We start from the raw sequence: 25216 nt of genomic DNA, 5'->3' as shown, positions 1-25216 counted from the left end.
AAATTCCATACCACAGCTGCCTCAAGTTATACCCAAACACTAAAGTCATTTTAATGCCCTTCAGGAATTGAATCAGGGTTTATGAATTTTAATTGTGAGGAAACAGGAATTTCCAGGTGCCAGTAATGGATAGCACCTCACAAAACACATGGCTTGCATTGACTTTTGTCTTAAATGTCTACCAGGATGCTCCTCTGAGATCACCCCAATAACTCCTGCATCAATAACTGCTGTTTGGAAGTAAGATCATCTATACCATTTTTCCAGATTCCACATATATGCGTTAATATACAATATTTGTTTTTCTCTTAACTAATTAGAACATACTGTATAGCACAGGGAACTCTACTTAATGCACTGTGGTGACCTAAATGGGAAGGAAATCCAAAAAAGAGAGGATATATGTATATGTATAGTCGATTAATTTTGCTGTGCAGTAGAAACTAACACAACATTGTAAATCAACCATACTCCAATAAAAATTAATTTAAACAAAAAGAAAAAAAATAACGTGTTTGATGCCCACAGCCTCCAGAGAGAAGTATGCAGACTTAAATAATGTATTTAATGATTTCAATGTCTCCATTTTAACTTATCTGTCATTGAAAACAAGCAATAGTATCTACTAAAGAAACACACACACACACACACACACACACACACACACACACTGAACTTGGTAACTCAGTTGCAAACACAGAAAATAAAAAAAGACTTCTTTTTAACATCTTCCTCAGAGGCACAATTGCAGGACCACTGTTCATCCCCTTGATGTGAAAAATCGAAACAGGTATACAGAGGTGTGTGTAGAGATAATCATCACCACATTATTTACACTAGTTTTAAGCTTTTATATTATTTACTCCATGGAATCCTAAGGGTAAGGCATATCCACCAAAAAGTTTGAGAAGAAATCTTAAGATTGAACTACTTCGAATGTCCAGCCATTTATATTTTTTTCTTTCCTTTACTCCTTTCCTGCCCTGCTACTTGCCTTATAAAGCATCTATCATTCAAATGTGCCTTTCCACATCTTGGATCCAATTATAGCCTTTTATTAAAAAAAGTATAGGCTCTCTATCAGTTCAAAACAATTTTTTTAAACTAGAAAAACAGGCAAAGGTAGAATTAGGAAATCCGAGAAGTAATACAAGTGGTTGATAAGCATAGGGGGAGAAGTTCAGTCTCACTAGCATTCAGGGAAAACTAGAGATGCCACTGTTTAAGAGATGGATAGAAATTTGAAAGATTGGTAATATAATGTTTGGAATAAATTTCTCTTATATTCTTTGGTGGAAATGTAAATTATTTTAGCCTCCTTGGGGGACATTTTTTTAGCATATATTAAAAATTTAAATTCATTCCCAAAGTCCTCAGAGCCTCCAACTCAGGAAGTCCAGCTTCAGGCATTAACCTAGAAAAAATACCCACGATGATGCTCTTCTTGAAAGATTTTTCCTCCCTTTCCTCAAGGACAGAACTACCTCTTGGTTTCCTACTATCTCACTGGCCACTCTGACCAATCTCCTTTACTGACTTATCACTCATCTTCTGCCCCTCTAGAAACTGCAGTACCCCGAGGCTTGGTATATTCACACACACTCTCAAGATGATCTACAATCATATAAGTATGCTCAAATCCATTCAATGGCTTCTCATCTCTCCCTTTTTTTTTCTCCTGATTTAGCGGGCCCTTGGTGAATCCCAGAAATCTGCACTTTTTTTTTTTTATTGTGGTAAAATATACATAGCATAAGACTGATCATTTTAACTGTTTTTTTAAGTATACAGTTGATTAGCATTAAATACATTCACATTGTTGTGCAACCATCACCACCAATCCATTTTCCGAACTTCTTCATCTTCCCAATCTGAAACTCTGTGTCCATTAAACAGTAACTCCTCATTTCTCCTTCCTGGAAACCTGGCAACCACCACTCTACTTTTTGTCACTAGGAATTAGACTACTCTAGGTGCCTTATATAAGAGGAAGCATACAACAGTTGTCCTTTTGTGCCTGGTTAGATAGTAATAAGTTTATAGAAAGCAATGTGCAGAACAATACAAATAGTATGGTAGAATGTATAGAATGCTCGTGAGTTACATCTGGTTACAAAGACTGGGTGGGGATTTTGCTTCATGTGGATTATTAGAAAAATCTGTAGCAAAGATGCATATGTGTATTACTTGAATAACTTAAAAAATAAAGATAGATACATTAATAGATAAGTAACAGATTACATGTAGGATAGATGAAAATGCCTGCTTTTCATCTCTGTAAGGAATAAAACTTAGAATTTGGGATTTTTGAAATTCTGTATACTGTGCCAAAAGTCTGCTGATGATCCAACTTGGAATATCAAAGGTAGAGATAAGAGCTACTAGAGGGGCTTCCCTGGTGGCGCAGTGGTTGGGAATCCGCCTGCCAATGCAGGGGACACGGGTTCAAACTCTGGTCCGGGAAGATCCCACATGCCGCGGAGCAACTAAGCCCATGCGCCACAACTACCGAGCCTGTGCTCTAGAGCCTGTGAGCCACAACTGCTGGGCCTGTGCGCCTAGAGCCCGTGCTCTGCAACAAGAGAAGCCACCGCAGTCAGAAGCCCACGCACCACAACGAAGAGTAGCCCCCACTCCCTGCAACTAGAGAAAGACCGCGTGCAGCAACGAAGACCCAATGCAGCCAAAAATAAATAAATAAATTTATAAAAAAAAAAAAAGAGCTACTAGAACAAAGGATGAAAGGTGTAATAGTAATTGCCTGTTGATGTTTTCCTCTATCTGTCCTCTGTCACAATCTCATATGCATTCACATTTGCATGCATATATATCCTATATGCATACATCACCAGCCATATGCATACATTTCTATGTTAAAACATTCCATGTTAAAACATGTTCTAAATACACACACAAATTCACAGATACTAATATCTGAAAAGATGTGTACCAAATTATTAACAGATGTCACCTCTTTTTTTTTTTTTAAGTTTAAGGGATTTTTTTTCCTCCTCACTACTTATCTTCATATTTTCTGGTTTATTCTATAGCGAGCACATTACTTTTACAATTTGAAATAAAATAATTTATTTTAAATTTAGAAAGCTGCAAAAGTAAAAACAAACCTAATTTTACCTTGTTGTACAACACACACAGTAAGTCTGCAAACCAACGGAAGGATTGGATGTCTCTGCACACCCAAATAAAATACAGTCTTCTAAGCCTGTATGGTTTCCAGTCATCCCTTTAAAATTAAAATAACATGATAGTGATTATGATGGCAAAAAAATTAAGAATCCCTATATACTTGAAATTTTGCTTCTCATTAGTAAGCAACCTATACAAAAAACAGTCATTTACATTCTAGCATCTGACATACCACTTACTTTAACTCCCAAATTTATTTAAAATGCAATATACTGACTCAAAGATATGATATACTCCATGAATTTAAGTGTTCATGCTTGTGGATATTATATGCATATCACCCATTTCCATTTGAAGGCAATAAACTAAACTCCTGAATTAGAATAATATCAGCTCTGCATCTCGGGAAAAGAAAGTTCTCTATTTTCAGTGAATTCTATCACTCAACAGGGCTCCAATGGTCATCTTGCCCTGGCTTCCAGGCAAAATGAGCCAAAACCATTCCAGAAAGTTAGTTTTTTACACCCTTCTTAATAATTGTTAAAGAAAGAGATTTCACAACCACCTACTATGTAATTCATTCTAGCAACTCACAATTCCAAGTCTGGATTCCTCCTTATAATTATGAAGTAGACTTGAGGTTAAGAAAGTATTCTTCCTTTTTGTAAACTTTAGGTGTCCAAATAACTTGCAAAACGTTTTCAGAAACAATTTCTGGTTTGGAATATAGTTATTTTTCGAAGAACCTTCAAAAAGTCCCAGATTTATATCAAGTATCACTTCAACTTATTATTTCTTTTTTAGTACTTCATAAAACAAACTTTTAATGCAAATTGTGTTTTCTTGAAAAGTGAACAGAATAGATTTTGTTTGTGGGTTTCATGACAATTACTGTCCATTAATTTTTGCTTATAATGCTAGAACTAAAATAACTGAATAAGTATATCCTGGTTAAGCAATCTTACCTTTGAAATTTTTATTCTTCAGTCTGTTATAAATTTGCTGAGTAACAGACCAAGGAATGATGTGCTCATTTGTCATCTCCTCAGAAAGGCTTTTCCCTGACCATACTTCTAAAATAACCCGGGCCCTTTATTTCTATATCCCATTAATCTCTATTCTCTTCATCTTAGTTCTAATATTTTCTGAAATAATGTTATTTATGAACTTTTCACTGGTTTATTTTCTTCCTGCCCCATCTGAATGTAAACGTTTTAAGGGCAGAGACTCTCTTTAGTCATTGCTGTATTACCAGAAACTATAAGATGAATCGGCACATAGGTGCTCAAAAATATTTGTTGACTAAATGCGTTAGTAATGCCACTTGCCCCTGATGAGAAAGTAAAGAAACAGAGGCTGGTGGAATGACTTTAACAGAGGAAAAGGACAGAGGAATGCATAATTGTGATACTGACGTTATTCTACAAGAGAACACGCTGAAAGCCATAGACCACGTATTGAGAATCACTCAGTTATTCCCCTTATCAGTCAGTAAATGGAGTTCCTTGAACAATAAGTAAAAGAATTCTGGAAGGAATTACTTCTTACTGAAAGAGAGCTGTCTGAAATATTGACAGTTCTCTACTTGGACTAACATAATGGATCAAAATGACATACAGCAGAGTGTTGAGTATTGATGCAAAAGGAGTTACTCCAATGCCTCCAGCCACGCAGAGGCTAACCTCATAGTTCAGTGAGTCTTCAAATGGACTTCCAAAGGGACCATCAATGTAGAGCCTGTGGACAAGGCAGACAGAGGTGGAAAAAATGAAAATGAGTTAAATTAAATTTCTGTAATACGTGGCAAACATGATAAATCTAGTGTCTAGGCTTTGTGATGGCTCGGGCCTCATTTCATTGTTTCTCATAGTGATAAGAAGTGTTGTTTATGAACTGTCAATATTAACACAAGCACATCTGTTTCAAAGCATGGGTATTTTGAGGGAAACATTCATTTAAAGTGTAGGGAAATGTATATAGGACCATGATAGTTAGCTAAGGACTAGTTAAGGCTTTGATCTATTTTATTACTATATTGGACTAAATTAAAATATCTTGTTTTATTGTGTCTAAATTCAATAATATTACTCTCCATGGTAAAGATAGCAGCAGAAATATTTCCTGAAACGCTTACCATGTGAACAGAAAAGAAATTAACCCTGTCCCTCTTCTTGCCCTGGTTAGGTTGATTAGTATAGAAATAGCCAGAGCACACTCTCAAAGGAATCTCTGATTACTCTACTTGTGATTGTATATTCAAATGTATGTGTGTGTATGTGTGTGAAATCCTTCTTAACTACAATGAAACTTGAAAATCGTTCATTCAATATTCATCCTCCCATTCTTTCTTGCTTTTTTTTTGATTGAAGTATAGTTGATTTACAATGTTGTGTTAGTTTCCAGTGATTCAGTTATACATATACATATATCTATTCTTTTTCAGATTATTTTCCCTTATAAGTTATTACAAAATATTGAGTATAGTTCCCTGGGTTATACAGTAAGTCCTTGTTGGTTATCTACTTTATATATAGTAGTGTGTATATGTTAATCCTAAGCTCCTAATTTATCCCTTCCCCCGCTTCCCCTTTGGTAACCATAAGTTTGTTTTCTATGTCTGTGGGTCTATTTCTGTTTTGTAAATAAGTTCATTTGTATCATTTTTTTTAGATTCCACATATAAGCAGTATCATATGATATTTGTCTTTGTCTGGCTTACTTCACTTAGTATGATAATCTCTAGGTCCACCCATGTTGTTATAAATGGCATTATTTCATTCTGAGCCATTATTCATGGCTAAGTAATATTCCATTGTATATGTATACCACATCTTCTTTATCCATTCATCTGTCGATGGACATTTAGGTCTCATTCTTGCTTAGTAAAAAAACGTTAACGTTATTCAGGGAAGCAAAGTGCCCAGCCAAAATACGACATTTCCCAGACTGTCTTGCATCTATTTCGGTTGTGTGACTATGTTATGCCTAATGTGATATAAATGGAAGTGTAGTTAGGAAAACTGGAAGGTTCCTTGAAGGAAGCTGTCTCAGTTGAAAGTTGCATCTCTATCCCTGTTCCCTTCTTTCCTCCTTCCTGGTGCCTGAAATGTTGACTTGATGGTCTAAACACTTATGATGACTATAAATTGCCATACCCTCTATGGACTGCCTAGTTCCAGATATCTTTATGTTAAAAAAAAAAGACCCATATATATAAAACACTGCCATTTTAAAGCTTTTTTACTATTACAAAAAAAGACTTTCTTAAAAAATAGTAACTGTCCAGGGCTTCCCTGGTGGCACAGTGGTTAAGAATCTGCCAGCCAATGCAGGAGACATGGGTTTGAGCCCTGGGCCGGGAAGATCCAGAGCAATTAAGCCTGTGCACCACAACTACTGAGCCTGCGCTCTAGAGCCCGCGAGCCACAACTACTGAGCCCGTGTGCCTAGAGCCCGTGCTCTGCAACAAGAGAAGCCACCTCAATGAGAAGCCCGTGCACCGCAACCAAGAGTAGCCCCTGATCGCCGCGACCAGAGAAAAGCCTGTGCGCAGCAACGAAGACCCAACACAGCCAAAAATAAAATAAATAAAAATTAAAAATTAAAAAATTAAAATTTTAAAAAACCTAGCAATTTAATTAAAAATACAGTATATAAAGGTAAAAAAAATACTTTTTCTTAGTTGACATTAAGTGGATAATAAAACTGAACAACTTTATAGTGTTTTAAAGTTTACAAAACACATCTCTATAAAGTTCTGATTTGATCTCAGATCAATCCTGTGTTTGGCAAAAATGGACATTCCTCCACATATTCTATCTGGGTTGATGTCAAAGGAAATGTTATTTTTAATGAAATTTCGGAATATAACAAGCCTCTGGGGTAGTGAGATTAGTGAGAGAATAGCTATCTTTGAACTAAATTAGACAGCCCAAAGATTATTTTTCTAACCAAAATAAATTTATAGGCCTAATCTTTCTGTTTATGTAAAGATACTACAATGTAAAACCAACAGCTTTTTCCTTGACTATTCTGACGTCAATAGAGCTATGTGACTGGCACAGTGCTACATGCTTTAGATGAATTATTTGTAATTATTAAACAAGAGTTAAGTGGTATTATTCTACTTCTTCAGTTAGGAAGCTGAGGTTCTAGAAGTTTAAATATTTCCTCAAGGTCACACATCTAAGAAGTGGTTTATATTGACCACCAGAATGAACTCCATTTCTATTTATGAAACCAAAAAAATCAAAACTGTCTTCTTAAAAAAGGAGTTCATTCTAATCCTTTCAACCAGAGAAATAATGAATTGAACCTTTTTTTCACTGAATATTAACTCTATGTCTGAAAATATTTTTACCTTAAAGTCTATTTTATCTGAAACAATATTTCTTTGGTTAGAATTTCTCTGCTGTATTCTTCACCTTCTTTAACTTTTCAGCCTGTCTTTACCTTTATGTTCTGAGCAAATCTCTTGAAAACAGCTTATTGCCCTGTTTCATTTTCTTATTCCAGTCTGACAGCCTTTTCCTTTGAACTGTAGAATTTAGTTCAGTGATGTTGAATTACGTACCACAATATCACCTGTACTGTTTGTCCAACTTTTTGTTTCTTCCCCTCTTTTTTTTTTTTTTTTTTGACTACTTTTATGTTAAGTGTTGGTCTCTGCTTTTACCTTTCTGTAAGTAAATTACGATTTTTCCTAGGGTGAATTTATTTTTATTATGTTGCTTGAGATTCATTGATATCCCTGAATTTGAGCTATTATTTCTTCAAATATTACATCTCCTTCACTCTCTCTTTTTCTCTTTTTGAACCTCTAATGTAAAGGAATGCATGAACCTCTCACTCCATCCACCATACCTCAACCTTTCTTTCATATTTTCCATGCCTTTGTCTCTGTGTGTTGCATTCTGGATAATTATTTCAGTTCTACTTGACAATTCATTATTCTCTCCATGGCTGTGATAAACTGCTCAAGTTTATGATATTGTATCTCTCACTTCTAGAAGGTCTATTGGCTCTTTTTCAAAAGTGTTTTGAGAAATTTGATTGTCCTTTGTCTCTTAATCATTATTTTAATACTCTCCTTTATTTCTTTTGACACATTAAACATTTGCTTTATACTTTTTAAATATACATTTTTACTAACGTGATATGTTTCATTTTTTACAAAATACGAGCTCTTTGGTGCCTCATGTATAGGAATACTTTGAGGATTAAAATGTGTCCCTCCAAAAGAGTATTTTCATTTTCCTCTTCCAGGCCACCAAAGGATGCCGTGAATCTGGAATCACTTTAAACTAAATTTTTGTCTCTGTGTTTAGTGGGCTATATACATATTGTGAATTCAGTGTTTCAACTCAAGTGAGAGGGAGCTTGTGGTTACTAAATATCAGGGGAGATTTCTTTTTTCTTTTTTTTTTTTTTTTGCGGTACGTGGGCCTCTCACTGTTGCGGCCTCTCCCGCTGCGGATCACAGGCTCCGGACGCACAGGCCCAGCGGCCATGGCCCACGGGCCCAGTCGCTCCGCGGCACGTGGGATCCTCCCGGACCGGGGCACGAACCTGCGTCCCCTGCATCGGCAGGCGGACTCTCAACCACTGCGCCACCAGGGAAGCCCCAGGGGAGATTTCTTTTCTAATTCCCTTCAGAACCAAGGACAAAATAAGTCAGGAGCCGACTGACTTCTGCCGAGCCGACTATTTAATCTCTAGTTTATCCACTGGGCTATTTGCAGGGGTCTCTGATCTGCTCTCCAACCCTCTTCAGAGCCCAGGACTTATCTCTTGTCCACCACCCATATGGCCTGTTAAAACCAGCTCTAACTTTTGGGGATAAATACATATGATGTTAGGAGCAAATAGAGGATTTAGCACTCACTTCACTTATTCATCTAGGTAGGACATTCCTTATGGGTTACGACCCCAAGCACTTATTTTTATCTCCTACCATATCAAACATGTATTAAAATTACTAATGTTTGTGTGCTTAGATTTTTAGGCTTTCAATACTAGTAAGATTATTATTGAGCATCTAGTGTGCTATATTATGTTTATTTTTCACTCTTAAATACACACATACACATACATAAACATATAGGTGGATCCTCACTATTGGAATTAGTTCCTATAGAAAGTTAAGGAGAATTTGTTTTTGCCCTTTGATTTTTTTTTTTTTTATTGTGCTGGCTAACTTAGGCTTGATCTGCTAATATGTGACTTGAAATGCTTATTAATATGAAAAAACTAGTTCAAATAATATAAAAGAAAAGCTACCAAGCTCTTCAAACTGTGCACACACTAGGTAGTTAACTGGAAACATGAATTATAAGCTGACCAACCCCTAGTGAATCTTCAGGTAAAACACCTAGCCAAATTTCACACCCCATTCCAACATATATTTAAACCCATCTGCAAGCCACACTAAAATAAAATTACCTCTGAAAGCTCTTAGAGGGAATATATTCGGTTAAAATAAACACTTTAAGATTGAGTTTAGATCTTTAGTTTAGACTTTTATACTACATCAGCCTTTCCAACAAAGAGTGCTATTTTTTAAATTGTATTTAATTTGGAATGTTATTTATTAAGATGATAACCGAATCTTTTTATTTTCTGTCCACTTATCTGCATTTAGGTGCAAATATTTTACAATTTCTTTTTCTCAAACAAATCATTCCATCCCTTTCCTAGCTTTCTTCTTTTTTCCACATGGCAACTTATCTCCTGCTGAAAGCAAGGTATATAGCTCACTGGCTTAGTTGCTGGCTAATTTTAGTGTGAATAAACTCTTAAACCTCAAATTTATTTATGCTATATTTTGTTTTGTCATTTCTTTTCCATTAGTGTAGAGAGCTCAATTCAATTAAGAAATAGAAGTAAAATGTCATTATTATGCATCTTGTCTTCACAGGCAAAAAAAAAAAAAAAAAAAAGAGAGGGTAGGGGAAGAAACAGAAAACGTGGGACAAATAATGAGTACAAAATAATTCTGTAGAATGTAATTCAACATAAATGAACGAACATCTTCAGCTCAACGGGAAAGACTGTCAGACTAAAATAAGACAATAAAATTGAGTCATGGGTTTTTTCAAGAGAATCAGCTAAAAGATAGGGTACAAAAAAGTTGAAAGTTAAAGAATAAAGATATAGGAGGAAAATTTATTCGAAAGCAAAATATTTGTAGTCAACACTTAGTTCAGATAAAACAGACTTTAAGGAAAAAACATGTTACAGATATTATGTTACTAATCATTGGTAATTCAGCTCGGTGGGGTGTGCTTTCAGATTTTCCTTTGTTATCAAAGATAGGTGACCATGAGGCAAGAGACTTCTTTATTCTACTCTCTTCTTTTCTGTACAGCATGCTGAGCACTCCTCTCTTCCCTGGTTACAGATGTGATAAAATTTGACCTTGAAAGGAAGGAAAAGCCTTTCATTAGGCTTTGACTAATATGTGGTATATTTCCATCCAAAGTGTGGTTCTTGGACCAATAGCATTAATTTTATATGAGAACTTGTTAGAAGACAGAATTTTAGATCCAACCTCAGACTTACTGAATCAGAATCTGTGTTTTATTGAGGCCTCTGGGTGGTCTGTAAACACATTAAAGTCTGAGAAGCACTGCTCTAATGCGTCTTTCCAGAGAATTCCATCAATGTTGATAATAAAGTGAGACTTTTCCCTCTATTTTTCTTTTGTATTCTGTGAATATTATCTTCTTTGTGACTTTATAGAAAGTGATGATTCAGTTATTTCAAGATCTGGAGGGTAATGTCTGCTACCTGAACGTGAATCTTCTCCAAAATTGTACGATCAATAAGGAATGCCAATAAAATCATACATAATTCATATCAGCATTACCAGGAGACAGAGAATAACTATTGTAGAAAAATGATCACTAAATACCAACAGAAAAAAAGAAAGTGGTTGAAAAGGAAGACAGGCAAGTAATGTCATATACATATATATAACTGTAGACTCTGAAATCAAAACCAAAACAATGACACAGAACTATATTTAAAAATATAATCCAAGAAAGTAAGAGTTCAGAAATACCATCAACAAAATCTCAACCTATAAAGTTAGACAGCCTTTGGGAATTAAGTGTAATATTACCATATTTTGTGAGTATACGGATTTTAATGTTTTGTCTCACCTTCCTCTGCCATCATTTTTCTCCTCCCTAGGTGATTCTGGAATAACAGAACCCCAAAATGCTGGATTTCAGCTGTGATAGAACTTACCAGCTGCAATATTTTTCAGACAGGAAGAAATAATCACTCTACTGCTATAAGTTTCTATCATTCTAGCTTCTATGCTTACTCTTTGATTGACTAGAGGTTTTTAATCAAAAAGAGGTAAATATAAGATAAACTCATAGAATCAATGGGTGTAACAAACAAAATGCTACACATGAAAGTGCTTTGAAAACAATAAAATGCCATAAAAAATAAAACATATTTTTATAAATACAGCTAGCCCTATTGTCTAGGAATCACCAGATTTCCTCCTTGGGTTTTACTACTAACTCAAAAACCCAGGAAAACCAGGACACTGTTAAAATAGTTTAGCTCAGTTGTTATTTCTAGTTGCTGGCGTACAATAGGCACTAAAAAATTTTGGTTGAAAGAAGTGCTGAAAGAATAAAATATGCTCAACACGTTCATTTGCCTTTAATTTAGAGACAATACACTTGCAACCTCATTCACTAGAGGGGAGAATGCTCACAGTAGGGTAAAATTTTCTGTTCTCAAAACTTTCACAGCAATTACTTTCAGTACAGAGATTTTAACAGCAAAAAATAGCCGTTTAAAATCCAAGTAGGAGGGAAAATTGCAACTTAAAAGAGCTATTAAAGAAAATTTAAGGAAGATGAATAAAACTATGCGTTTACTACATAGTAATATAGTAAATTAGAATGTAGGCTCTAAATCGAGTTTAAATCATGGCTTCAGCAGCTAGGAGCTATGTAACCTTGAGCAAGTTACCTATCACTTTGTACCTCAATTACACTCTTTGTAAACAGAAGGTTATGTAAATAATACACACCTCACTGGTTACTGTAAGGATTAAATGAGATAATTCAGGCAAGGTAAAGACCACTGGTTGTCTACCCTTTATCTGTTTTCTCTCCCTTATTCCCAATTGGTGGTGGCGTTACAGTAATGTATCCACTTAAGGAAAAAAAATGACTATATTTCCCACCCTTTCTTACAAAGACATAAGACCCACTTTAGGGTAATAGGATGTAAGACGCTTGGGGTTGGGGTTCTGAGCAGCTCCTTGAAAAGGAGGACGCTGACTCAGCTTGCCTGCACCTTTTATGCCCTCTGCTCTTCTTTCTTCTGTCTGGAAAGAGAATACGATGGCTGAAGCTGAAAGAGGCATCTTGCAATCGAGAGAAGGAAAGGGGAGTTGCAGACACCTCAGATGTAATATGCTGACCCTGAATTAACATAAGCCACCACTTACCTTGGTACTTCTTGTCACATGAGAAAAACAAGCCCTCATCACTTTTAGCTATGTTTCTGTTTTACGTAGCTGAATGCAAATATACTTGGTAAAACTTTTATCATGGTGCCTGGACATAGTAAGTGTGTGATAAATGTTAGATTTTATTATTAAGAATAAAGCGTTATAATTTACATACATTTAATGCTGATGCAAATGTACATTTCTGGAAAATTATTTGCCTTTGTTATCTTCATCTGATTAACTTTTACTTTAAAAGTGATTCTAATTTAAAAAAAAAATCAAAAACTATCTCAGACCCTTACCTCCCAAAACCTAAAATAAGGTATCATAATAATAGATACTCCTCATTGAACATTTAATTTAACCCAGGACCTACCTAAATATTCTATATACACCTTCACTCCTAATTCACACAACAACCTTTACAGGAAGGTATAATCTCCCTTTTACTGGGGTGGGAACAAAAACTCAAAATGTTAAGTAATTTTCTCAAGGCCATGTTTCTATTAAGAAGCGTTACTAAATTTCTTGTAAGACTGACTCCAAAGCTCATCTTCTTAATGATCACATATTAATGATTACAGTCAATTAGAAATTATTTTGGTTAGGGATAATACATAAAGGCAAAACAAAATATGAAAAGGGCACATTGTATCAAGGAACTCCTGGAAATTCCTGCTTTGCAGGATGGAAGGGTTCAGAGCCATCCTTCATATAACAGTTGTTTCTGGGAAAAAGGTGAATGTGATTAACTGTTTCCCTGGAAAGGACAGTTGCAGTTTTAGACTATTCCTTTCCCAGGAAGTAATCATATCAATAAAAACAACAAGGAGTGGGAGGGAGTTAAAAAGCTTGAGAAAGTCTTTGAAATCTTTCTATCTTTCTCTAATGGTCCTCAAATGCTAGTGTGCATCAGAATCGTTTGGAGGGCTTGCTATAAAACAGAGTGCTGGCCTCCACCCCCAGATTTTCTAGGTCAGTAAGTCTGGGGTAAAGTCTGTGTTTCTAACAATATCCCATGTGACATTGATGGTTCTACAAGAGCAGGTAGGAGGATAGAGAGTGAGCTGGCGCAGGTGGGGATTTTAAATATGGTGACCCAGGCAAGCCCTTAACATTTAAGTTAAGACTTGGTGGGAGGTGGTGGGTAGTGGACCACACTGCTTAGACTTTAGGAACAACTTAAGGAAGAAAACTTCATCAGCAGAGGGCTAAGAAATCTCCGTAATTAATGGGTGAGTGATTAATACATAATACAATCTCATGCATAAATAAAAGCGACATTGTTCGAAAAACTGCTTTGACTGATGTCTGTTTCTTGGAGTTCTGAATCATTTAATCAAGATTTTCCAACAGAAACCGTTAATTAATTTAGGGGCTGCAAGGAGAAAAATTCTTTGGCTAGAAGTTCCATAAAACAAGTATATTATCAAAATTATACCACCATAACCATTATGAATAGATTAATTTTTAACTGCTTTTTTAATATTCATTTTTACTATAGGTTCATAAACTGTTTCTAAAATCATGGCTTAACTTTGGTAATATCTCACTCTTCTAGAGCTGAGAATATTGTTGAGGAGCTATATATCACCTTATGCAAAAAGGAGGTTGTTTCTATCCAAGGATGTTAAGATAGGATTTGAAGATTTTTAACAAAGGAAGAACTTCAGGCCACTTTCTCTCTCAACTGATAGACAATTTCTGAGTCAAAGACAAATAAAAAATTAAAAAACTAAAAACAGCTGATGTCTGAGAAGATGTATGACAGCTGAGAATGCAGGATGAGGCAGAACAAAGAAAGTAAATGGTCTCAAAGGCACTAGATGGAGAATCCAACCAATATGCTTAACTTAATCTCCTAGAAAGTGTTTACTTCCTCAACTTGTTCTAAGATTTCAGCTTCCTGACCTCCCAGCTACAGGTTCTTCTTGGCCCCATCCTTGAACCAGTTCTTATTTGAGTCCAGAACCAGTTATTCTCTCACTCAGCACGGAGGCATCCTTATTCCTTGTCCATTAGTCTTGCACTAACAGAGTTCTTTGACTTATCATATGCCTGAGCAGAATGTTCACAATTTCAGCAGTGCCTCAGTTTTTGTAGAACTGTTCGGTGTTTTTTTTTTTTTTGGTGGTCCAACTTGCTTTTGCAGTCCTGATGGCAGGGTTTTTACTTGTGAATTCCAGCCCAGGGGCTGGGACCTACTATCTATGGATAGATCAGCTTAATTTTGACATCATGCTTGCCTAGATTCGAAAATATTCAAGAATTAAGAATCCTAAAAATATCAATTTTTTTAGATCTCCTGCCAGCCAGGTGTTGGAATATTATCTACTAAATAAAAGAAAACCTAAGTTTAGGGATGAGAAAATGAGAGAAAGTAATCCTTTAATATTATGTACATTATGAAGAATGTTATGATTAGCTGTGATTGTGGAAACTACTAGAACAGCTGTGCATCCGTCATAAGCAGGCCCACAATAGAAAGAGTCCCTTCCTGAGTAATCACTGTGCCATCAGATCCCATCACCCAGAGCCATCATTGTTGGGCAGAACATGTCCGTTCTGGCAGGATCTAGACTGGAATGAAGGGATAGAACCTCACCACCCTGCCCTGAGGTGAGGCATAGCTTTGGGAAAAGGTAGAATAGAGCTGGGAATGGGGATACTAATGAGAATTCACATTTGCAAAAAGTCAGGTACTTTACATCATTTTATTTAACAATCACAAAGCTTTACGAGGTAGAATTATGCCAGGCACTGTGTGTTCCTCAAAGCAACACTAGAGGGAAGGTACTTATCTGTCTATCTACCCACCCATCCCTAGTTCCTGACACAGAGCTCCTAAACTCTTCTACATATGGGTACTAAGAAAATCTTTTATTCTAGTATTTAGTCTTTGACCCTTATTCCTGACACAGAGCTCCTAAGACCTTTGTAATTTCCTCAATGATAGGAGCCTCTGGCACAGAGTTCCTATATTCTTGGAATTTCCTGATTCTAGGAATGTCTCATGTTCTGATGAGACAATTCTTGGTGGGCTCCAGGATGCAGCTGGTCACCAGAAATGCCAGGCCATGATTAGAAGCTTGGAAGTTTCAGCTCCACCCCCACTATTCTCTGGAGAGGGGAGAGGAGCTGGAAATGCAGTTAATAACTGACCATGCCTCTGTGACGAAGCCTCCATAAAAAGGGGTTTAGAGAGCTTCCAGGTTGATGAACACATCTACATGCCAAGGGGGTGGTGCACGCCAACTCTATGCGGACAGAATCTCCTGCACTTGGGACACTTCCAGACTTCACCTTATGTATCTCTTCATCTGGCTGTTCGTCTGTAGGCTTTTTCATATCCTTTATTGTATAATAAATCCGTACGCGTTTCCCTGAGTTCTGTGAGCAAAGGACAGAATCCAAGGAGAGGATCATGGGAACCCTGATTTGTAGCTAATTTGGGCAGACGCTGTAAGACGCTTGGGAACTTACTACTTGTGATTGGCATCTGAAGTGGGAGTGAGCAATCTTAGGGGACTGAACCCCTAAGCTGTAGGGTCTGCAACTAACTCTGGTTAGTGTCAGAATTGAACTGAATTGCCAGACACCCATCTGGTGTCAAAGAATTGGTTGGTGTGGAAAAAACTCCCACGTACCTGGTGTTAGAAGTATTGTATGTGAGAGTAAAGGAGAAACAGGGAGTTTTTCCTGTAGTGCTAATATTGTATTTGAAATAGAGGGGAAAAAAATCATGTTCAGAAAGACCTCCCACTTGTCCTCAGTCACGGGGACAGTAAGCCAGCATGCGATACAAGTGAAACTGCTTGAATTCCTTCCTTAAAGTCCTTCCTCTTCCCTTCCCTCCCCTCACCCTTTCATCCTCTACCTCCTCTTCTTTTTGTCCAATAGTCATCCCATTCTGCTGATTGTGCCTCCTAACATTCTCAGACATCTATCTGCCTTTCCCTATCCTTTATCACTTCCCTCCTGAATATGAAATATGATCTCTCAATGAACCACCCACTTTCAGGTTCCATATGCTGTTATACTCTTTGTTCCATCTATAAAAAGCCTCTTCATCTGGTTCCATAGCACTTGTCAAGATTTTCCCCAAAGGGAAAATTAAACTTTACATGAATTGCCTAGACAGGAAGGCACTTTATCTTCACTTCTCCGATTGAATTTAGTACTTCTCTATAATTTATAGGACTTATCATATTGCTATAATTAATTTCTCCATTAAACTCTGATTCTGCTTTTCCCCAATGGGACTCTAGGTCCCACAAAGCCATATACTATGTCCTAATCATTTTTGTATTTTCAGTAATTATGACAGCTTCTGGTGCATGTAGTTTTTGAATAAATATTTGAAGAATGGAAAAATGGACAGATGAATAAATGAGAGGCAGTATAGCACAATTAGGTATAATTTGGGGGCCAAACAGACCTGGGTTTGAGACCCAGCTCTGCCATGTGACTTTGGATAAGTCACTTAACCCCTTTAAATTTTAGTCCCTTAATCTGTAAAATTTGTAAAATTGGGAAAATGGTCCTACCTAACTCATAGGGGATGGTAAAGATTAAATGAAATAATGCATATAAAGCACATAACACAATCCTGGCATGTAAAAAGTGTTAAATGTTGCTATTTTTTATTATGAATGAGAATAACTTCACTCAGGTAACAAATATATTACAAATGTGCAGATTGAACAAAAATTACTGAAGTGGGAGGGAGGGTCTCTGGAGGAAGAGGAACTCAAAACTTTCTTTGGGAAGAGAAAGGAAGACAATTTGGAGAATAGAAGACATCTGGAAAGGTCATCTGAGGCTCTGCAATTTAAGTATATTTCTCAATATCACTGTTTCAAGCCATTTTTAAACAGCCCATTGGAAATGACGTTAAGTTGAGACATTGCTTTTATTGTCCAAATAATCAAGGTTGTCCTCTGGTGGCGAACCAAGCCAAAAAGAAAGAGCTCTGAATTTTGTCATAAATAGTATTCCCCTCTCTAAACAGTTCTGACATTAAGCATTCCAGAGAATTTGATCTTTATGAGAACGAAATAGAGATACGTGACATTTTGTTCCTGTTTTCCACAATATTTTTATATGTATTATGATTAAACTTTCAGAGCCATTGGAATATGTTTTGCTGGCCTAATTGCCAACATGGTTGCAAGTCATTTGTGAGTGAAATTATGCCAAATGTCTTCAACCGTTTTACATCCCGAAGCTGCATTTACAAGGATAAGAATATTTATAGCTACCCTCAATTCTAAATACATTACAAACCTAAAGCCTTCACCGTTAATAATGATGATGACAGCTAAGAAATGAGCAACAAAACTTAAGCTCATTATCTCCATTTCTTTCCTCTAACCTATGAATCAATATTTACTTTATATTAAGTATGCATTCATTTCCTGCTTTTCACTCATCTATCTATTTCTGACACATCTACTCCTGCTCTGCGAATTTTCATGGTGCAACGTCTTCTATGACATTCTGATGAGAATGGATGTGCCCGGTTTGGGCAATGGGTCAACTTTGAATTCAGGAATGTAAGAATGTGACTAATTAGCATGATTATAATTTAGAACAATGTTCCCCAGCATCATCGCAGGTAACATTTTTTAAAAATGGCTTACCCTTAAAAAACACACGTACACACACATTTCAAGAACTAGTCAGTTCTCTTCATGAATTCTTTCCCTAAATAAAAGACACCCTTTTCCATGTTTCATTATCTGTTAGGTGTCTCTATAAGATGCTCAAGATTATAGGGACACTATGCTCACTAGAGAACCCACTCCCAATCCAAATTACCACAGTCCATTCATCAGCCTATATTAACCAATGTAGATGAGTCTCACTTAAAGATCAGCTACATTATCCTCTGTAAATATCACTCTGTGACACCATGTAATATAGGGCAAATAAGTCACTTCTTAACCCATATTTTAGCTCTTAAAATGTATTTCTCACAAATGGAGTCTATATTCAATGAGTCAGTAAAAGAATCAGAATAATCTTAATGTAGTGTGAATGTAAATTGATAGAGCCACTATGGAGAACAGTATAGAGGTTCCTTAAATAACTAAAAATAGAACTACCATATGACACAGCAATCCAACTACTGGGCATATACCCAGAGAAAACCATAATTCTAAAAGAGAAAGGTACCACAATATTCATTGCAGCTCTATTTACAATAGCCAGGACATGGAAGCAACCTAAGTGTCCATCAACAGATGAATGGATAAAGAAGATGTGGCACATATATACAATGGAATATTACTCAGCCATAAAAAGAAACAAAACTGAGTTATTTGTAGTAAGGTGGATGGACCTAGAGTCTGTCATACAGAGTGAAGTAAGTCAGAAAGAGAGAGACAAATACCGTACGCTAACACATATATATGGAATTTAAGGGAAAAAAATGTCATGAAGAACCTAGGGGTAAAACAGGAATAAAGACACAGACCTACTAGAGAATGAACTTGAGGATATGGGGAGGGAGCAGGGTAAGCTTTGACAAAGCGAGAGAGAGGCATGGACATATATACACTACCAAACACAAGGTAGATAGCTAGTGGGAAGCAGCCATATAGCACAGGGAGATCAGCTCTGTTGTTTGTGACCACCTAGAGCGGTAGGATAGGGAGAGTGGGAGGGAGACACAAGAGGGAGGGGATATGGGGATATATGTATACATATAGCTGATTAACTTTGTTATACAGAAGAAACTAACACAACATTGTAAAGCAATTATATTCCAATAAAGTTGTTTAAAAAATTATATTGTTATATCTGTAAGTGCCAAAAACTTATCTGGTAGAATTCAGCAGCCAATTCTATGTTTATTAATATAAAAACATAATGTCATTTACTATAAAGCAGATCTAGCTGCTGAAATTTTAGCGACATACAAATAAATTAAACTCTCAAACAATTACTAAAAAAAAAATCTTAATATAAATAGATATACGGCATTGTGAATAAAAGCAACAAATACTAACGGTTTGATTAAACTTTCAGCTTTCTAGAAATCTTTGTGTGTCACAAAATTACAAATTCCTTGACTTTTAGTTATCTTCAATAATGAATAAATGAGAGTATATCTGAGAATGAATATAAATGAGAGAAAAAATGAGAGTATTAAAAACCATGAATACAAAATTAGTTTGAATTAGGTCTAGACACACAGATTCCCTGCCCACCTGTATTTACTAATTGGCCCTACCACAACTTTCTCTTCTACCACAACATTCTTTAAGTGGGTATTGTCTACATGCACAGAGTTTTTGCTCCTATGCTCTTTCCTGGACCAACTCAACACTGCCTAGGCACAGCACAAACAGAATTATATTATCCCTTCTACATCCCCCAGCATCTCCTAAAATTCTGCCAAACTAGACATTAAATCAGCTATGGGAAGATGAAAATGGTTAATATTCTGTAACTTAAATAAACTAATTGTATTTAATCCAGAATTTTATGTAAATATTTTCAGCCCCAGAATCCTTTAATTAGCATATTTTCATTTGATAGTTCAGAAAACTGAAGCTAATAAAGATGTTAAGTGGTCACCTAAGTGGTGTCTCACATCAGCATCTCGCAGTAATTTAGAAATATTGAATAAATAGTACTTCCCTAAATATTAGTAAGGGTGGGTTGACGAAAGTATCTTGACATAAAAGCTATCCTGCAAGATAAATGAACAACCTATTTCCTATGGTGTTTGGAAACATGCAAATCTAGTTAATTCTAGATGCAATTTTAAACGAATAGCAATAAATAACACCTGCAGCTAAAATGCAGTATTTACTGTGTCAAGCTCAGTTCAAAATATTTTATTACTTCATTTAATCTTTGTATCATGCTTGAGTGGTTAAGTATTATTATCTTCCTCCTTTCACACAGGTGGAACTGAGGCACAGAGGGTTAGGTCACCCAGGTCACCGAGTCAGCAGGGAAGGCAATCTGCTTCAGAGTCTGCACACTGAACGGCCGTAATACGGTGTGTGTGGCATCAATGGGTGATTTTTATTTCTTTAATCTGCAGATGTCAAAAAGTATATCTACTCCAAGGGTTAGACACTGACAAAGGATTGTCACATGATGTCTGCTGAATATTAGAATGGATCACATCACTATCAGAAAAGAAATCTAAGAACAAGAAGGATACTTGTAAAGCTAAGGAAACCTAGGGAAACAACTGCAGACAGATGACCAGTTGAGAAACCATTGTAAGTCTCCTTTAAACAATGGTATCAGTCAGACAGTAAGCCTAAGAGGCAGAAAAGCAAGTATCACTGGCCCCTGCGAATAGCAGCTGTGGGCAAAAATACTGATAGACATGCATGGAGCTCTTCAGGCACCTCCATGCTCCCTGCCAACATGAACATGAGTCATGTACCCATGCAAGGCTTCTCCAGGCACATGTATGTCCCTGTGAGTACTGGGAAGAGACTGGAAGATTACTGCTAGAGATTAAACCTGGATTAATATCTGAAACAATGAACAGATAATTCAGATTATGTATTTATTTTGTGACCAGAATTAAGTAAATATTATCATAGCTATGAAATCAGGAAAAAACTAACTCAGGTGAAGTTCAGTAAATACTTGAATAAACTGCCAAACTGATCAAAGAATGAATCATTCAGCATCATGATGAGTTTTGATTAAATATGTGTAAACCAAGCTCTAATTCTTTAATTTGGTGACTGTTTTTTCTATTTCAGATAATAATTTATTCATTCTTTAGCCTGTTGCATACTAGCTAAAGAGAGTAAGTAAAGAGAGTCAGGTTACTCAAAAAGTAGAGGGTACTCCAAGCTTCCACAGGAAGGATCAAGACACCAGCGTACATCAGCTTTTAGGGAAGAGAATACCTAATAAAAACCTGGTACTTCCTTATTCTCTGGGAAGATGAGGCACATTGCTTCAACCAATTAATACACTTGTGGCATCTAAGAAAAAGTCTATTCCATTTAAGAAAGAGTTATCAAGATGCTAAAGAAGAATAAATTCCTAAAATCATATCTAGCATGTGGTTATTTTGAAAACCACTTATTAACATAGGCAGAACACTCTATGACATAAATCACAGCAAGATCCTTTTTGACCCACCTCCTAGAGAAATGGAAATAAAAACAAAAATAAACAAATGGGACCTCATGAAACTTCAAAGCTTTTGTACAGCAAAGGAAACCATAAACAAGACCAAAAGACAACCCTCAGAATGGGAGAAAATACTTGCAAATGAAGCAACTGACAAAGGATTAATCGCCAAAATTTACAAGCAGCTCATGCAGCTCAATATCAAAAAATCAAACGACCCAATCCAAACATGGGCAGAAGACCTAAATAGACATTTCTCCAAAGAAGATATACAGATTGCCAACAAACACATGAAAGGATGCTCAACATCACTAATCATTAGAGAAATGCAAATCAAAACTACAATGAGATATCATCTCACACCGGTCAGAACAGCCATCATCAAAAAATCTACAAACAATAAATGCTGGAGGGGGTGTGGAGAAAAGGGAACCCTCTTGCACTGTTGGTGGGAATATAAATTGATACAGCCACTATGGAGAACAGTATGGAGGTTCCTTAAAAAACTAAAAATAGGGGCTTCCCTGGTGGCGCAGTGGTTGGGAGTCCGCCTGCCGATGCAGGGGACACGGGTTCGTGCCCCTGTCCAGGAGGATCCCACATGCCGCGGAGCGGCTGGGCCCGTGAGCCATGGCCACTGGGCCTGCGCGTCCGGAGCCTGTGCTCCGCAACGGGAGGGACCGCAGCAGTGAGAGGCCCACGTACCGCAAAACAAACAAACAAACAAACAAAAAAACTAAAAATAGAACTACCATATGACCCAGCAGTCCCACTACTGGGCGTATACCCTGAGAAACCCATAATTCAAAAAGAGTCATGTACCACAATGTTCATTGCAGCTATATTTACAATAGCCAGGACATGGAAGCAACCTAAGTGTCCATCAACAGATGAACAGATAAAGAAGATGTGGCACATATATACAATGGAATATTAGTCAGCCATAAAAAGAAACGAAATTGAGTTATTTGTAGTGAGGCAGATGAACTTACAGTCTGTCATACAGAGTGAAGTCAGAAAGAGAAAAAACGAATACCGTATGCTAACACATATACATGGAATCTAAAAAAAAAAAAAATGGTCGTGAAGAACCTAGGGGCAAGACGGGAATAAAGACACAGACCTACTAGAAAATGGACTTGAGGATATGGGTAGGGGGAAGGGTAAGCTGGGACAAAGTGAGAGAGTGGCACGGACATATATACACCACCATATGTAAAATAGATAGCTAGTGGGAAGCAGCGGCATAGCACAGGGAGATCAGCTCGGTGCTTTGTGACCACCTAGAGGGGTGGGATAGGGAGGGTGGGAGGGAGGGAGACACAAGAGGGAAGAGATATGGGGATATATGTATATGTATATATGCATAACTGATTCACTTTGTTATAAAGCAGAAACTAACACATCATTGTAAAGCAATTATACTCCAATAAAGATGTTAAAAAAATACGGCTTCCCTGGTGGCGCAGTGGTTGAGAGTCCGCCTGCCGATGCAGGGCACAAGGGTTCGTGTCCCGGTCCGGGAAGATCCCACATGCCGCGGGGCGGCTGGGCCCGTGAGCCATGGCCGCTGAGCCTGCATGTCCGGAGCCTGTGCTCCGCAATGGGAGAGGCCACAACAGTGAGAGGCCCGCGTACCACAAAAACAACAACAACAACAACAACAACAACAACAAAATATATATAAATGAATCCTTACATTTAAAGGATAGAAAACAGGAAACCAGATGAGGGATTAGCTGTGAAGAGCTTGAGACATTATAGTGCAGGAGATGCTCTAGTTAGTTAGGCTAGGTTTTTCAGGCCTTTTCAGAAATCCTAAAATGGAAAAATTTTTTCTTTGCCCTCCCAAAGCTCGCCCATCATTATGCCCATCCCCTTCACAATACCTAGAGAACTCCTATTGCTTACTTGGGATAATTTCTAGATTGAATGAAGGGCAGAATCTCGGAGTCTTGACTAGATGGAGGAAGGAGTAAATCTCGAAATCGTTCTGTCAAAAGAAAAATAAACAACAGGCTATGAAAAAAGTCATAAAAGAATTTCAAAATAGAATTATTTCCTATTCTTTTAATTTGTTAACTATTTTGACTGCATATCTTGTATTAGAAATTTACCCACCATTTTATGTACTACCAAAATAGGTTTTTATTTCACTTTAATGACTGCATATTTTTCTAATTAAGATGTCATAACAACTGCATATATAAAAATAACAAGTATTTAGTATTAGTTTATACTAATAAAAATTAGTATAAACTAATACTAAAATCTTATAATTGAAAGGTTAGAGGAAACATATATGACCAATAAATATACCAAGAGATGCACAAACTCATTAGTAACCTGGGAAATGAGAATTAAAACCACACACCATAAGATAGCATTCACATTATGTGGCATTCAATTGACAGAAATTAATCTCACAAGACCAAGTGTTAGGATTGTATCAACATAAGCTCTTATATAATTCTGGCTGAAATGCAAGTTGGTGCAATAGCTTTGGAAAACAATTCCGTATTATCTTTTAAGGTTAAGTTTTGCATAGCCTATGAGCCAATATTTCCTTCGCTAGGTATATACTCTGCAGAAACTTTCAAATATGTCTCAGGCAGAAGAAAAAGAATATTCATAGCAGCACTGGTCAGAACAACATAAATGGAAACAACTCAATTGCCTAGGAACAGGAGAATGGATAATTTGTGGTATATTCACACAATAGAATATTCGTTGAAGTGAAACAATGAATTCAGTTACAAATAAAAACACAGTGAATCATACTAGTATGATGTTGAGTGAAAAAAATACCAGCAGATTACATATAGAAGAATATTATTTTTTGTTGAGTTAAAAACTAACTAAGCAATGTGTTATTTGGGTATGTTATATATGAAACAAAGAAAACCAGTGAAAAAAGGGATGATATTGTCCACATTGTCCACAATTGTCCACAATTCAGGACAATGGTTACCTTTTAGAAGGAGTGAGGAGATGAAATAGGAGAAAAGCAAAAAGGCAGGTGAAAGAAATTGTTAATAAAGTCATATGTATTCATTATAGAATCATAAATCAGTGAATGAATGAGAGCCAGAAATTGTCCAATGATGACAGTGGGTCATGAACCAAGAATCTGATTAATACAATTCTGTACTCATGAATTCATAACGAAGGAAAGAGGGAGAAAGGGAGGAAAAGAAAGAGGAAGAGAAGGAGACAGGGAGGGAAGAAGTGAGACAGGAAACAGAAAAGAAGAGAAGGGAAAAATGGAGTGTGGAGAAAGGAAGAATCCTCAGTTCTACCTTAGAAATAGTTATAACGAAAAGCTATCTGCACTGATAGAGTAATCTATCGCTCTAATACTGATCCCACATTTCTAGGATTAGATAGTCACTATCTCTAGAGTCATCCCTAGGGAAGGCTTCCTTGATCTCTCTTCTTTCTTTCTTTCTTCCTGCCAAATCTGGAATA

The 25216-nt window shown here is 36.6% G+C and overlaps 1 protein-coding gene across 2 annotated transcripts in view; it reads right to left on the bottom strand.

Moving 5' to 3' along the window:
* NOX4 (NADPH oxidase 4) overlaps positions 1-25216 on the bottom strand; it is a 147634-nt gene that overhangs the window by 14948 nt on the left and 107470 nt on the right. The window contains exons 13-15 of one of the 2 annotated variants that reach the window (XM_060017237.1): positions 23660-23741; positions 4765-4884; positions 3136-3244 (exon numbers count right to left, since the gene is read on the bottom strand). In XM_060017237.1, the coding sequence (XP_059873220.1) occupies positions 3136-3244; positions 4765-4884; positions 23660-23741 (311 nt within the window). The remainder of the gene's footprint in view (positions 1-3135; positions 3245-4764; positions 4885-23659; positions 23742-25216) is intronic. The other variant, XM_060017239.1, reaches the window with a different exon arrangement.

This window comes from Delphinus delphis, chromosome 8 (genome assembly GCF_949987515.2).
Source record: "Delphinus delphis chromosome 8, mDelDel1.2, whole genome shotgun sequence".
NCBI lineage: Eukaryota > Metazoa > Chordata > Mammalia > Artiodactyla > Delphinidae > Delphinus > Delphinus delphis.
This window is presented reverse-complemented; position numbering and strand designations above follow the sequence as displayed.